Source organism: Olea europaea, unplaced genomic scaffold (genome assembly GCF_002742605.1).
Source record: "Olea europaea var. sylvestris unplaced genomic scaffold, O_europaea_v1 scaffold204, whole genome shotgun sequence".
Lineage (NCBI taxonomy): Eukaryota > Viridiplantae > Streptophyta > Magnoliopsida > Lamiales > Oleaceae > Olea > Olea europaea.
This window is the reverse complement of record NW_019238304.1, coordinates 325254-341285: the sequence shown is the minus strand read 5'-3', so window position 1 is coordinate 341285 and position 16032 is coordinate 325254. Positions and strand designations below refer to the sequence as shown.

At 33.1% G+C, this 16032-nt stretch overlaps 1 protein-coding gene across 1 annotated transcript; it reads left to right on the top strand.

The window, feature by feature from the left end:
- On the top strand, positions 1 to 3824 carry LOC111379838 (salicylate carboxymethyltransferase-like). The gene is made up of 4 exons (XM_023003273.1): positions 1 to 191; positions 312 to 719; positions 1190 to 1444; positions 3138 to 3824. Exons 1-4 carry the CDS (start codon positions 117 to 119, stop codon positions 3495 to 3497), a joined length of 1098 nt encoding a protein of 365 aa, XP_022859041.1. The 5' UTR covers positions 1 to 116; the 3' UTR covers positions 3498 to 3824.
- The last annotated feature ends 12208 nt before the right edge of the window (positions 3825 to 16032 follow it).

The window sequence follows — 16032 nt, the reverse complement described above, 5'->3', positions numbered from 1 at the left end:
AAAATATATTAAAATAATGACAAATTGCTAGCTGGAAAGTGAAGGGGATCGTCAATAATGAACAAACCATACACAACAAAGAAGTGAGTTTAGTTATATTTAGAGAAAGAGAGAATATGAAAGTAAGTGAAGTACTCTGCATGAATGGAGGATTTGGAGATAACAGTTACGCAAGCAACTCATTACTTCAGGTAAAAAATAAAGGTTCTTCACTCTTGCATGTATTTTTCTTTCTTTTTGGAAACATTATTTGTTTATTATAAGCAGAAGCTGTTGAAAACATTTAATTAACTTGTGATTAATTGTGGCAGCGAAAAGTAATATCGATGACAAAAGCAATAACAGAAGAAGCAGTTACTGGTGTATATAGCAACATATATCCCAAAACTGTATGCATAGCAGATCTTGGTTGTTCTTCTGGGCCAAACGCGTTGTTCGTGATGACTGAGGTTATGAGAACAGTCGACAAAATAAGAAAACGATTGAATCATCAATCATCACCAGAATTCCAAATATACTTGAACGATCTTCCGGGAAATGATTTTAACTCTATTTTTCAGTCCTTACCACGGGTTCAAGAAGAAATAAAAGAGGAAATGGGATCTGAATTTGGACCATGCTTTTTCAATGGTGTGCCTGGTTCATTCTATGGCAGGCTTTTTCCTACTAGAAGTCTGCATTTTGTTCACTCTTCATATAGCCTCATGTGGCTTTCTCAAGTAACTAAAAATCGCGAACCTTTATTGAGAATGATATTGCTATTTACTTCAATCATATATTTAACATGTTGCCTCAATTGCATGTCAAATTATTTTTTCATCAAAATATTAATTTTAATTTGAAACAATAATTGAATTCAATAACTATGTGTGCTCACATGCCTTGTTGTTCAATATCATTTGAAATCTTAAATTGTTACATAATAAAATTGTTTATTTAAATTATGTACGTTTGTGTCATACTTTCTAGATTTAGTTAAGCATGACATGTGTACAAGTTTGATAAATAAGTGATGGAGACATGGATTTTGAACATATTTAGGATATCTACTTGCTCTTATAGTACAGTAAGATATATTATCTAAAATATTAAACTATTCACAAGGGAGTAAAGTTATTTGTTTATAATATATCTTCAACACATTCGGATTTTCAAAAATTACTTCTCTATTTTGTATCTTGTTTAATAGGTTTCTAACGTGGTGGAAATGAACAAAGAAAACATTTACATGGCAAGTACAAGTCCTCCGAGCGTGATCCAAGCGTACTACGAGCAATTTCAAAAAGATTTTTCAACATTCCTAAAGTGTCGTTCCGAGGAATTAGTGAGTGGTGGTCGCATGGTTTTAACAATTTTGGGGAGGAAAAATGACGATCCTACTAGTAAAGAATGTTGCTACATTTGGGACCTCTTAGCAATGGCACTTAAACAAATGGTCTCCGAGGTATCTAATATACAAAGTATCATAAATCTTTATTTTAATTGCACTAGAGATCCTTGATATGTGCTTATAGTAACACATATGTCCTTAATTTTTTTTCTGAGTTCTTATCTTTAACCTTCAATTAATAAGTATGTTCTTGATGATGGTTTGTGTCAATATATTTTATTTGCGTGCTTTGAAATGAGAGAAAATACTTTGTCATATTTTTACACTCGTTTATTTAAAGAGTATGATGGATAAATAAATAATTTTATTCTCTCCCGATTACTGGTATCAAACTGGACGGACTAAACATGGCTCGCTCAAGACCGGTCCATAAACCAAGTAGGCTGATCCACTGGTCAATAAGTGAAAAACTTGGACCGGTTCGATTTACATGTTTGGGCGCAAAAAATAAATAATGTTTTAAACGTAAATGACAAATAAATATTTAAAAATTAAAATCTTGGCCTATTTGAGCACCCATTATATTCTAATAATGCATTTTGGAATCCCCGTTTGGTCCCCATTTTTTAAAAATTTTAATGGTTGAAGCAGTGTGTTCGAAAAATGTGTAGTTAAAAAAAAAATTTTAATTTACGTGTAATATTATTTGTTGGAAGATTGTATGGTTGAAATGAGAGAGAGGAAAAGAATGAGAATGAGGATGAGGACCAAACGGGGGCTAAATTGATAGAGAATGTGTGGTTAAAAAATAAAACAATATTTTGGATTTACGTATAATATTATTTTATTGAAAAATGTGTCACTGAAAAAAATGAGAAAAAAATGTATTTTAAAAAGAAAATGGAGCTGCCCCGTCCATCAACCATTAAAGGTTATCAATCAAGCAACCTTTCATATAAAAATCTGCCGCCCCCCAGGGCACATTCAAGTTGGCGGAACAATCACATTGGGGGGCTCTGGAACCAACCGTGGGGAGTTCGATTCCTGGTGGGAACCTTTGATCCAATAAATGAGGAATTATTGGTGGATTAATCACCATGGAGGAGGCTTCCTTTGGGGAAGGAGTAAAAGCCATGTGGGAACCTGGGAACCAACAAGGGCACATCCTGCGATTTACCTCCCTGAGCAGCTGAGGGGCCGGAGGTTTAGGGACGAGAATATATAGTCTGGCGCAAGTTGGGACACCTCGTTAAAAAAAAAAAAAAAAAAAAAAAGAAGGCTTCTGCCTCTTCTATAAAAGGCAAAAGCATTTTATATATAAAGCAACAGTCTTTTGAAAAGGTTGTGGACTGCCTTCTGAAAAGCCTGTTCTTAAGGATGGACGTCCATAGTAAAAGGTTGGATCGGTCCTTAAAATGAATTATTTTATCTTCAAAAGCCAAATTATTTTTATGGGTTTCATATCTTGGCTGATTGGTCGGTTCCCCCATTTTTACACTATTAAATAAGAATGAATCGAATCTAATTAAATAATCACTTTTTTGGATAGCTCTATAAAGTTGTTAAATAATTAGTCAAAATAACTATTAATTTTAACCACATATAAAAAATTATATTTTTGGGTTTAATGGTGACTTAAAATTGTTTTTAAATAATTTTTTTTGACGACTTGTTTGAATGATATTTTCCTTATAGTTAAAAAATAAATAAAAATTGAAAAGATAATTGTTTTGAATTTTTTTTTTCTTTTTTAAAACTTGCTTAGAAATAATTTTCTTAAACGTGGCCAAATATTTTACTTATGCAGGGACTCGTAGAAGAAGAAAAGCTGCATTCATTCAACATTCCCGAGTACACACCATCACCATTAGAAGTGAAGGGAGAAGTAGAAAAGGAAGCTTCGTTCATAATCAATTGCCTCAAGGTTTCAGAAATCAATTGGGCTGAGTGCGGCGATAAATTCGATTCATCAAATTCATTCAAAGACGATGGATATAATGTAGCCAAATGCATGAGATCAGTGGCAGAGCCCTTGTTGATTTCTCAATTTGGTGAATCTATAATGGATAAACTATTTCATAAGTATGGAGAAATTCTAAGTGATTGCATGTCCAAAGAGGAGCTGAAATTTGTCAATGTCACAATTTCTGTGACGAAGAAAGAATGATTGGATTATTGGTTATTTTAAGACCAAACTAAGTGGCATTAATGCACCTTTTTTTTAAGTTTTTTTTTTTTTTTTTTTTTTTTTTTTTTTTTTTTTTTTTTAAGGCGCTTTTTGATAAGTCCAATGGTGTTTTGTTATATTAGAAAATAATACATTGTCTTGTACTACTAGAAGATACATATGATTTCCTTATTTACTTGTAATAGAGTCGATGCCAATGCCTCCTAACGGGTTGTATGGGGATCTTTGCTTGCTGCTTGTAAGGTTTCCCACAACATTGAATTGGGAAAATTTGGCTGATAAATGTTCTTTGCGTATGCCCTAATAGCTCTCTTGAAATGTTCTACAATGTTCTTTCCTTTTTCCTACCAAAAGATGACGTTAAGTTTTTCAACAAGTAGTAGGAGCATAGACCATACATTGCACTTTTATAAACATTGTGATTTGCATTTTTTATCCTTGCCTGTCCATTTGAGATTATGCACAATCTTTCTCGCTTACCTTAAGCTTATTTTAACATAATTAAGAACCACTCCCATAAATCATCAACTCCAAATACTAGTATAAAGATGTTGTTTTTGTCTTGTATACATGCGACAAATAGTGTGCGACCATAATTTCCTTTTAAGAACTATCTTTTATATAACTTGTCTTCAATACACACATCCTTGAACAGATGTGCCAATGCCATGAAGATGTATTTGAATTTGTTGTTCTCGTATATCTCAATTCTTGTAATTGATTCGGGATTTGTTTGTTTTATTATCTACAAGTATTCTGGAAATTTTTCATAAGACTCTGTACAAATTCTTCTTACCAATTCTAATCTATTTTCCTTAGATCTCGAAGCTTTCTCATAATTTATCGACACTCTATATGTATTTATCATGTCACTTAAAATGTCTGTGGGAGTATATGTGATTTTCTTGAGATATAATTGTACTTGAAAATTTTTCTTACTATTGAGCTTGTTGTTTGACGGTGTTCTCCCAATATGATGTTATTTGAGCATGTACAAACATTTTTATACAAGCTTACATTGAACATTTTGTTTCTTCAAGCCTTGAAGCCCCTAAAAGTCAAATTTCAATTATCATCTTTGCATTTTAGCATATATTCCTTCTTGTTTGATTTACTTACCTTGAATTGAAAAAGTTCTCGTGTATTGTGTATGCCGAAAGCTTTCTCTTAACCAATATCTAATTTCAGGAAAAAAAAATTCTTCTATAATTCTATTCATAGTAATAACTAAAATGATATCACTTCCTTCCTTCCTCATTTCTTCAACTCCTAATGAGTTATTTTATACATAAGCAGTAAATTATTCAACAGTGCGTAGTTTTTGAATCGTTGTTTGTTATCAAATTATTAGTTTCACAAAAATGTAACTGCATCATATCATTTTTTTTTTTTTTAAAAAGTAGCAGCCTGCAAACTTTGTTTGTCGTCAAAAAATTTATTTCTGTGACTTTTTAATATCGTCATCATATCTACGCACAATGAAAAGCTTGTGAAATGTTTTTCTTTTTTCTTGAGCTCCAAATAAATGTGAGATAAATATTGTTTGAAATCTTCATGAAATGTAAGTTTTTCCTCGCCTTATATTATATTGTTATTCTTTGAGTGTTTAGATTTAATTTCATCATAGAAAAATCATGCTCCCAAGTTTGTATATGGATTTCACTAGCACAGCAATTTTCAGTCATTTTCTCACTTTTATATGCGTTATATGTTCCCATTTGTCTCCATAACAGATGAAGATAATTTTAACCATATTTGCAAAATGAAATAATGTAAGACTTTTTTTATAAAAAATTGACAGAGTAAATATATTCACCCGAAGAATTAATTGACTTATTACGAGCGAACGAATGGGGCATGCTTTGAAAAAAGCAGTCTGTTATCGAGCCGTCTTATTGAGAATAACAAGAGCATCTCTCAATACTCAAAGTTTCATATATGAAGTGAGTTTTCAAGAAACTACTCGAGTTTCAGCAAAAGTAGCTCTCCGAGGTCGAATCGATTGATTGAAAAGCCTGAAAGCGAATGTTGTCTTGGACTTAAAGGATTAATGCTCCCCTCAAAACAAGATAACAATAGTCTTTTAGGGGGGGGCGGGCGAGTTCGAAGGGGAAATGGGTGATATTTCGTTTCACAAGAGAAAATTATTTAATTCTCGTCTTTTAAAGAATTTTCATGATACATCACAACATTCATTTATAGGATCTAGTGATTCCTAGGAGCCATCTCTTTAATTGATTCACATCTCTTAAAAAATAGTGATATGGTATGTTACTTTCAAATTCTAGTAACTTAATTCTTAATTCAAGCAAAAGACAAATATCTTAAATGTATTTTTCTCTTTCATCTTTTGAATCACATTTTTCAATAAAATAATATTACACATAAACCCAAAACTTTTCCTCCTTTTTTAAACACACATTCTGCAAAAGTTCACCATTCCAAAATCTATTTTTTCTCAAAACCTCATTAAATTAGAGCCCGAACAAGGGCAAAATATTACATTATGTTACTTTTTAATTTAAATTCATATTCATATTTGAATTTTCCCAAACACACATATATGAATCTCTTTAATTGATCAAAGAAGAATTCAACCTATGTTTGATTCTCATTCTTTTCAAACATTTTTCAACGAGATTATTTTCAACTACACATTCACATATTAAAATTTTTACACGTACACTCAAAAAAAAATTTCTACTTTTTAACCACATATTCATCTAAAACAATATTCAAAACCTTTTTTTAAAAGAATGGCCACAAAACATGGGCTCAATGAGATTATCTGCGACATTCTTAAGAAAAAGGGAGAGAATATTACTTTCAAATTCTATCACTTTAATTCATATGCAAAAGTCCAATGTGTACCTCACCTTTTTATTTAAAACACAAAGTTTGAATTCATATTAATATTTAAATATTCACAACTATTAATTGATTCAAAAGGAATTCAAATTAGATAGTATGCAACCTTCCTAAAATAAGCGACATATCATGTCACTTTTCACCTTCTCATACTTCTATTTACATTTTCACGAACACTTTATATGCATCACTTATTTCATATATACTTGAACAAGAAAAATCTCAACAAGATCAAATTCAAGGTGAAAATCGTGTTCATGATTTCAACAAATAAAAACAAGAGCATTAATCAGTAGTTATCATTAGAAATTAGCATATAATTTCTTTCCTTTTATTGAATAATCATAAAGTATAAATTTTTATTTTTAATAATCAAACAAAATATGAACTAATTGATCAAAAGTCATAAATTACGAACTTGTAAATATGTGTTGATTATTTGCAAATTTGAAGAAAAGCTAGCTAAAGTAGCCCTTGATTTGTGCAAGATATTCTCTTATAATTTCTATTTTGGTTTATTTGGAGAATAGCATTACTCTTATTTGGAGGGATTAGGACCTTATGTATCTGTTTATCATCTCTAATTTCCAATTTCTAATTTTGACATATTAATTATGGTTTTAATGATAAGGATCATACTACTTATATTTTAGCCCATGTTTATAATAATTTTCAAAAGGACCTCGAAATTAAGGGTATTCGTGTAAGTAGCCACCCAAAAAAAAAAACCCCCATTTGGGTCCAAAGAATGTTTGCTTGAGGTGGCTGACTACAAATGATAAAATTCTTAATAAAACGGTAGAGACAATGAGTTTATAAATTACGAAAGACAAATTTGATTCCTACCCAAAATTTTGCATTTCAACATGAAAACAGAACTCTTCCTAGATAACAAATGATTTACATACATGAAATTTAAGGTAAAAGAATTTTGAAAAGGAATGATAGTGCGTTACATGTAATAAAATGTTATACTTTCACGCCTTATTTTCTAAATGTTTATTATTATAGATCTGCAACCTTACCAATTGGAGACGACATATTAAGGACCTCAACAAAATTATATTATACAATTTTGTTAATAAAACTCACATATTCATCAGTTTAAAGAAGAGAAAAAACATTAAACTTCTATTTGTATTTCTTTCAAACAAACTTAAATATGAAAATTATTATTATTTTTTGGTTACCTACCTAGCTAATATTAGTTAACCTCTCAGCATAATTTGGATTCAATCAAATGGTGATTTATCTTGAATTGCAGTCAGCAACAATTACAAAAGTCACTCAAGTCGAAACAAAGGTACAATAAAAAATCTTAGGTTGATTAAATTAATGTCATGATTTGTCCAAATTAAAGAAGACAATTGGAAGGGGTGAACAACCCAAAGATCATATGGGTGATTGTTACTTTAGATCACCCTTATATAACTCACATTTATCCTTATTTAGATTTGTATCAAAAAATAGAAGAAAATTCGGTTTATTGCGATGATACAAAAGACTGTTTTGAAGGTCGATATATCATGTGAAAAATGCAAGAAGAAGCTCCTCAAATCGGTGTCGGGATTGCGAGGTACCTTTAATCTTGCTTTTCTTCCAAACTTAGTTAATGTCGGCTCATTTGGTAAGTTAAATTTGTTAGAACTAAACTATTAAATGCATATTCAATGATATATAGATATGAATTATTTTGTCATCCCTAACTATATACAACCACAGTACACAAAACAACTATTTTCCTTTTCTAAACAACGTAGAAATAATAACTTTGAACGAAATCAATGTTGACCAATCGACCTCCAATGGTGGATTTTCCGGGCTCTGTTTAACCAATCTCTATCTTATTAAACACACCCAACAAAGACTCCAACCCAAACAACGATTCTTACTTCGGTTGCTCAACTCAATGTGTTCACAAAGAGCACAATATGGTGGCTCCAATGAATCACAAAGAATAGAGGAAGACAGATTCAGTTTTTGGCTCAAGAGAGAAAACTAGAGAAAATGTAGGCTGCCTCTTTTCAATTGCACACACACACGGCTCATTCACAAATGAGGGCAATATATAGTTTTAGGGTGTAATAATATAATGGGCTCATGGATCAACTAATGGTTAAAGGGGGCGGAACACAAATTGAGCCATCCAAGAAGTAAATGGGCCGTGAGCGACATTAACTATATTAAGTTGCTTCAAACGACCCTTAAGTTGTTTTTCGGGTTGAGCAAATTAATCGAGTGTGTTAATCAATATTTCAATCATCGGCCAAAGCCTATGAAATATAATACGACTATCTGACACTGTTTAACATCATCGCCCAGGATTATTGGGTATCAAAAACCCAACAATCTCCACCTTGATGCCCAATAATCTGCAAATAACCAAAACACAAAGTTTAAACTTGCACAATCAAGGTAATCCAATAAAATTGGTATCTCAGACCTTACCTCATGTTTTGAACCGAAACACATATCATACCTGCTCCATGTACTCACCTGGGCTAAGGTCCCAAAAACACCCAGGTAGAAACAAGTAATTACAGTGAACAACTAATCATGCGATAAAGATATTATATAGGATACATCACACAGATCTTTTTAAATTCACGTTCACACAGAATCAAAGATTAACACCAAGTTAATCAACACACGGTCAAACACATATGCAACAAATGCATAAATGACCTCATGAAAGATCTCACCACACTATCCCATTTCGTGTTACTCCCACCTCGAGAACACATATCTCCTCTCATCGCCCACCATGCTCACTAAATAGATCACACAACTCATGTCAAAATGGCAAGTCACAATAGATCCTAAATTCAGGGATAATCCTCTATCACCACATTACTTCTCCTAACCTACTTGGATAATGGGATTCCACCTTACAGAAGTGATAGAAGTGCTTCTCTCGCACTCCACCTCACAGATAAAGGATTCTACACATTTGATCACATCTCCACTCGTGATCCAAATGTCACACTCCACATCTCCCGGTACAAATCACCATGTACCCCTAGACATCTATACTTCACCTTACCAAAAGATATCTAACACACTGCTAATGCATCCTAACCCACTATGCATGCAAACGATCACACCAAGTAATCACATTACCTCAAAATTCATGCAGACACACATATCAAACAAATTGAAATGCAACATATAGTCATGCAACAAATTAGGCAATCACACACATGCTGAAAGAATCACACACAGATGCATATGCAGTGACTAGGTTTACTCTCTTAATAAACCTCACTGGGGTCATAACTCGACCCCTCAACCACATTCGTCTCATCTCTCACATAACCTTTGCTTATCCTTCTTCTTGGGACAATCTCTAATAAAGTGCTCAGACTTACCACAACTATAACATCGTCTACCACCAGACTTGTCCCGTCCCTTGCCCTTCATCTTACCACCTTCATCACTCGAGTAACTACTCAAATCACCACTATTTTGAACTCTACCCAAATTCATTTTCTTAAACTTCATCCCACTCCTTATCATGTGTAACTCACCACTCCTCTTATCTTCATTTTCAACTTTCATTTCAATCTCCTTACTCCTAAGTGAGTCTACGACAATCTCGGGAGTCAATGTATCCCTACCATACTTAATGACATTTTTAACTTCCTTATATGACTCAGGCATAGAATTGAGCAAGATTATAGCCTTGTAGGTTTCAGATACGGTTTCTTCACAGTTAACAATATCTTGGACAAGTTTATTGAAAACATCTAAATTGTCATCAAGATCCTTTGAAGGATCCATTTTAAAACTGAAGAAACGCTCAAGAAGATAAAGTTTATTGGGAGTGGATTTAAGCAAATATAGATCTTCCAACTTTTGTCAAAGATCTTTTGTGGTTTTCAGTTTTCCTACTTTTCTCAAAACAGCGTCAGACAATGTAAAATGATTGAGGTATAAGCAAGCTCATCGGCTTCTTCTTTTTGTTCTTTTGAAAAATTAGCTGGAAAATTGCCTTCAATGGCTTTTGAAACCTTTTGTTGGACTAAAATATCCTTCATTTTTTGTTGCTAGATTGAAAAATCACCTTTTCCATTGAAAATACCAACTTCGAAATATAAAGACATTTTTGAAAAACGAAACAATCAATTAGGCAAATAGATCACACAAAGTAATCTTACGGCCACAATATACACCGTTCTAGATTCCCAGAGTTTCGTAAGACTCGCGGTCTTAGATCAAGGGAACGTTCGAACGGGTAAGGTCTAGGTATTCTAACGAAAGTAACAACACAGCGAAACTTACGATACAACAAAATAGGTATATCCAATCAAATGAAATTTCACGACAATTTTATCATAAAGCACAATACGCTAATTTATCCAAAAATAAGTACTCAATCGCAACAATTAAGAGCAAGTAATCCTAATTTTTAGCACAAACAATAGCTGCCAAGCAATAACAACCCCCAACATATTGTCACCCCACATGGTGACGCGCTAATGCTGAAATTAACGGGTCAAGCCAATTTACCAGAGCGAACGTGTCTGAGTCCGTATAATCGAGAGAGATGCGAATCTGCTACTTTAGGACGACCACTACTCGTCCTAAAGATTCAGTAAATATAATCGTGTAGCCCGCCAAGAAATGCAGTTCAATTTCCAGGGACAAAATCGTCCAACTTTTTTTGTGTAACCTGAAATAGAAAACTTCCAACACGAAGAATGTTAGAAATAATATGAGGAACAAACTGTCTTAAGACACCTTCCCCAGAATCGGCCCCACGCGCCCACACGCGCCATCGTCGTCGCCCAGACGCGCTGGCCACCCAGCACCGTCTCCATTTGCAGATCACGAATCTGGCCTCCGTTTCACCAAAAGATGTCTGGATTCTCCGGAAACTGAAGTTGCAGATCCGGTTTTTAAAAAAATTCTGGACAATTTTTATTTTCTGATTTCTGCCGATTTTCTGGTTGGATTTTGGCCTAAAATTCCACCCCAACCTCGCTCTGATACCAAATGTTGAACAATCGACCTCCAATGGTGGATTTTTCGAGCTCAGTTTAACCAACCTCTATCTTATTAAACACACCCAACAAAGGCTCCAACCCAAACAACGATTCTTACTTCGGTTGCTCAACTTAATGTGTTCACAAAGAACACAATATGATGGCTGCAATGAATCACAAAGAATAGAGGAAGACAGATTCAGTTTTTGGCTCAAGAGAGAAAACTAGAGAAAAATGTAGGCCGCCTCAATTGCACACACACATGGCTCATTCACAAATGAGGGTAATATATAGTTTTAGAGTGTAATAATATAATGGGCTCATAGACCAACTAATGGTTAAAGGGGGCGGAACTCAAATTGACCCATCCAAGAAGTAAATGGGCCGTGAGCAACATTAACTATATTAAGTTGTTTTAAACGACCTTCAAGTTATTTTTCGGGTTGAGCCAATTAATCGAGTGTGTTAATAAATATTTCAATCATCGGTCAAAGCCTATGAAATCTAATCCGACACTGTTTAACATCATCGCTCGGGATTATTGGGTATCAAAAACCCAACAATCAGCGTACAAAAAATTAAATTATATTAAGCTCATGTTTGATAGGAACTAAAATCTAGATTTTAATCTTATTCAAAGTGATCAGTTAATTTTAATTACATATTTCATAGAATCCACAACTTTTAAATCATAATTAGCTTTTATCAAAATTTACTAAAAATTCAATTTTAATTCCCACCAAATATTGGCTAAATATGATGGCTGGCGCATTTTTGACATGAAAATCTTTTCCTTAATCCTATTCCGTCAATGTAGAATTCGCTTAAAACTTTCATCATAAAATTGAACACTTTTGATCACTATAGTTATTATGGAATCCCATTAGACTTTTTATCTAAATATTTATTTATTTTATCACTTACAGCCTAATTCCAGAATGCATATCTAAAGTACGAGAAGAATAGTTAAATAGTACGCAAGAGCAAAAATTAAACATTTTTCTTTGCAATTTATTACAATGGATAACACTGTTGGGTTGGTGACCCAAATTAGAGTGGATTTTTTTTTTGGAAATAAATTATTTTCTTATTTTCATGTTTGAAAATTGGTTTCTTTATTTCCCGTGATTTTTATAAAAATATATTATTTCCTTCTTCCATATTATTTTCATCTTTATGCTATGTCATGTACTTATAAATAGTGATATTCTCTTTCAGTTTTATTCAAGCAAGAATTGTTGAGTTCATGTATTTTTCTCCATATTATCGATTAATAAAATGTCGTGCTTCTACGATTAACTCTGTTTGTTAATTTCTTTACTTTTAAATCTTGTTTCTCATTGCAATCTTCATTACTTCATATCGCATCATTAATCTCATTCACTACAATCTTTTTGGGTCCAACAAGTGGTATCAGAGTTTAGTTCTTCTTCTGAGGATTGATTAAGGTTTTACAGAGATGACTCCCATGAAGTAAACTCTGATCGCCATACAAGGTTTTCTTTGTGACAAGTAAAGATGAAGACTATTCTGGCGCAGTTGGATTTGGACAATGCGCTAATGGTTTTTGAAAAGATGCCAGCTAATTGGACAATGGAGGAGAAACAATGAAGGGATCGAAAGGCTTTGTCGTTGATTCATCTTTATCTATCCAACAATATTCTACAAGATGTCTTGAAGAAGAAAACAGCAGCTGTTTTTTGGTTGAAACTGGAGCAGTTATATGTGACAAGAGTCTTACTAGTAAACTAGCTCTAAAGCAGAAACTATATTCTCATCGCATGACGGAAGGAATGTCGTTGGAAGACCATATTGTCGTGTTCAAAGAAATTGTCGTAGATTTGAAAACGTTGAAGATTAAGTACGATGAAGAGGATCTTATCTTGGTCCTGTTATGATCGCTACCTAGCTCTTATTCGTTGTTTGGAGACACTATTTTGTATAGTCGGAGCTACATTTAGTTGGAGCTATATCGAGGGATGAGAAAGGTCTTGTATCTCATGGTGGTCGACAGAGGGGCAGATCGAAGAATAACAGCAATTTTTTATGCTTCTACTACAGACGTAAGGGACATATTCGAAAGTATTGTGATAAGTTGCAGGCTAAAGGTAATTTAGTGTAAATCGTGGAGCGCAACCTTTGATTTCAAACGAAACAAATGTAGTTGAGGATTTTTCAGACAGCGAAAATGTAATGTTGATTGTGGTATCTGACATGGAATCTAGGCCTGGTGATGAGTGGGTTTTCGATTCAGCATGTTCGCATCATATGTGTTCCAATCAGAATTTCTTTAAGACATATGAGGCTATTAAGCGAGGTGGAGTTGTAATGAAAAACAACCAGTCTTACCGTATTGTTGGGATAGATCGAGTCGGATTTAGGCTGCAAAATGGGACAATCAGAGAAATTGATCAAGTTCGACATGTTCCAAACCTGAAAATGAATCTCATACTATGGATGCAAAAAGGTATAAATTCTCTGATGGAGGTGGAGTTTTGAAAGTTCGAATGGGTATTCAAATTGTATTGGAAGGACTGAAGAAGTCTTAGTTATATATCTTGCAAGTAAGTGTAGAACCGGTTAAGAGACATCAGGACAAGTTCAGTATTGTGGTGGATATTCAGTTTGGTACAAGTACCTCTTATGACGGGCTCTGAGTCGATTTAGAACATTGCTTAGGAAAGCATTGGTGATTTCGCCCTACCTCCAATTTCAGCTGATACATTGTGTTCATTTGCTAGGACTGGACTTATAGAATGTAGGTATCGTGGTGTCAATAATGTCTGGGATGATTTTGGGGACATTGAAGGTGACAGTTCTAGCAATGGGCCTTTTGATCTAGCATGTGGTATGGTTTCTACTACAGGATGTGCTTCGACCTTTATTTGGTCAACAGTAATTCCTTGGTGAAATTTTGGGAACCCAGTATTTGTGTTCAGGTGTCGCTTGTGGACACGTTGCAAAGAACGATTGTTTGATTTGGAGAGTTTTGGTTACTATGTTAAAGAGATTGGTTATTTTGATGCAGATAGATTTGAAATCTTAAAATTTCGTTCGTTGCACCAAAATTTGGGCCAATGTGGATATTGTTGGGTTTGTGACCAAAATTATTGTGGTTTTTTTTTTTTTTTTTTTTGAAAATAAATTGTTTCCTTATTTTCATGTGAGAAATTTGTTTAATTATATTTCACGTGATTTTTATAGAAATATATTATTTTCTTGTTCCACATTATTTCTATCTTGATGCTATGCCATATACCTATATATAGTGGTCTTCTCTTTCCGTTTTATTCAAACAAGAATTGCTGAGTTCATTTAATTCTCTCCATATTGTCGATTAATAAAACGTCATGCTCCTGCGATTAATTCTTTTTGTTAATTTCTTTACTTTTAAATTTTGTTTCTCGTTGCGATCTTAATTACTTCATATCACGTTATTAATCTCATTCACTACAATCCTTCCGGATCCAACAAATACGAAGTATATGCACATTTGAACATAATAGTATGAACATGTTTGGCTAATTTCAAAGTTTTACATTTAATTACAACTTTTTTTTTCTCATTCATGTTTGGCCAATTTTGGTTTTTCTTTTTTAAGGTTAGCCAAACATGACTATCCATTTATATAATATTATTCAACTATACTTCGAAAGCTTAAATTACGATGAAGTATTAGCAAAATACTATGTGTATATATTACGTCGACCCTTGTTTATTTTATTTTTATTAATATTATTTTAAATTTGGAATCTTCCATTTTAGGCATTGATAAAGACATAAAGTCGAAGTGGGTGGTGCAAAGGGAACGTTGACATTACCAGGTGAAGCAGACCCATATGATATACTAGTGAAAACAAGAAAAGCTGGAATATATGTTGAAGTTGTCAGTATTGGGTCTACTCCAGCCCAAAGAAACAAGATGGGCCTAAAAAGCTCAAGAGAAAAAGCCCAAAGAGGAAGTTCAGGCCCATATACACACACCCTTCACCGGCCCCATTTGTGAGAAGAACCCAGCCCACCATGCTCCATCATGTGAAAACACCATATAATGATTTTCACTTGCAGTTTTTTTATTAAAAAATAAAAAAAATGGTGGAGAAATTCTTATGTAACTCTAGAAACTTAACAATTAACAATAAGTGTGAGATATGATAAATTGGTATTATAAAATGTGTCTTTTTTTTTATTTTAACACTGTATTAACGTGGAAACAGTAATTGTGTCGCATGCTACAGCTAAATTACCTGGAAGATCTTTTAGAGTTTCATGTCAATTAACCAATTTGGTCATAGGTGATGAAGTTGTGAAATTTGAAATTAAATTAAAGTTTTCTTATTAAATTAAGATAAATAGTAGTTTACCCAATTGGAATTTCGCTTAGAGTTCAACGACCACAAATGAATTTCACTATATATTTCTCATCTCTATAAAGAAATTATTTAACTTATCATTTTACACCAATTAAAGGAGTAAAATCACGCTATTAGAGGATTCGTTTCAAAAACACGTGAAATACACTATTCGCTTTATATTATACCTATAAAATTGTCATATGTTATTATATTCAAAGCGACTTATTTTACGTCTTTCATGGCTTGTATTAAAAGTGTGGTGTGTGTGTGTGTTGTTGTTGTTGTTGTTATTATTATTATTATTAT

Excerpts from the sequence above, each read along its gene's own strand:
- LOC111379838 (XM_023003273.1), top strand. The coding sequence starts at position 117 with ATGAAAGTAAGTGAAGTACTCTGCATGAATGGAGGATTTGGAGATAAC. Across the intron at positions 720-1,189 it reads GCCTCATGTGGCTTTCTCAA|GTTTCTAACGTGGTGGAAAT; the intron begins GTAACTAAAAAT and ends CTTGTTTAATAG. Across the intron at positions 1,445-3,137 it reads TTAAACAAATGGTCTCCGAG|GGACTCGTAGAAGAAGAAAA; the intron begins GTATCTAATATA and ends TTACTTATGCAG.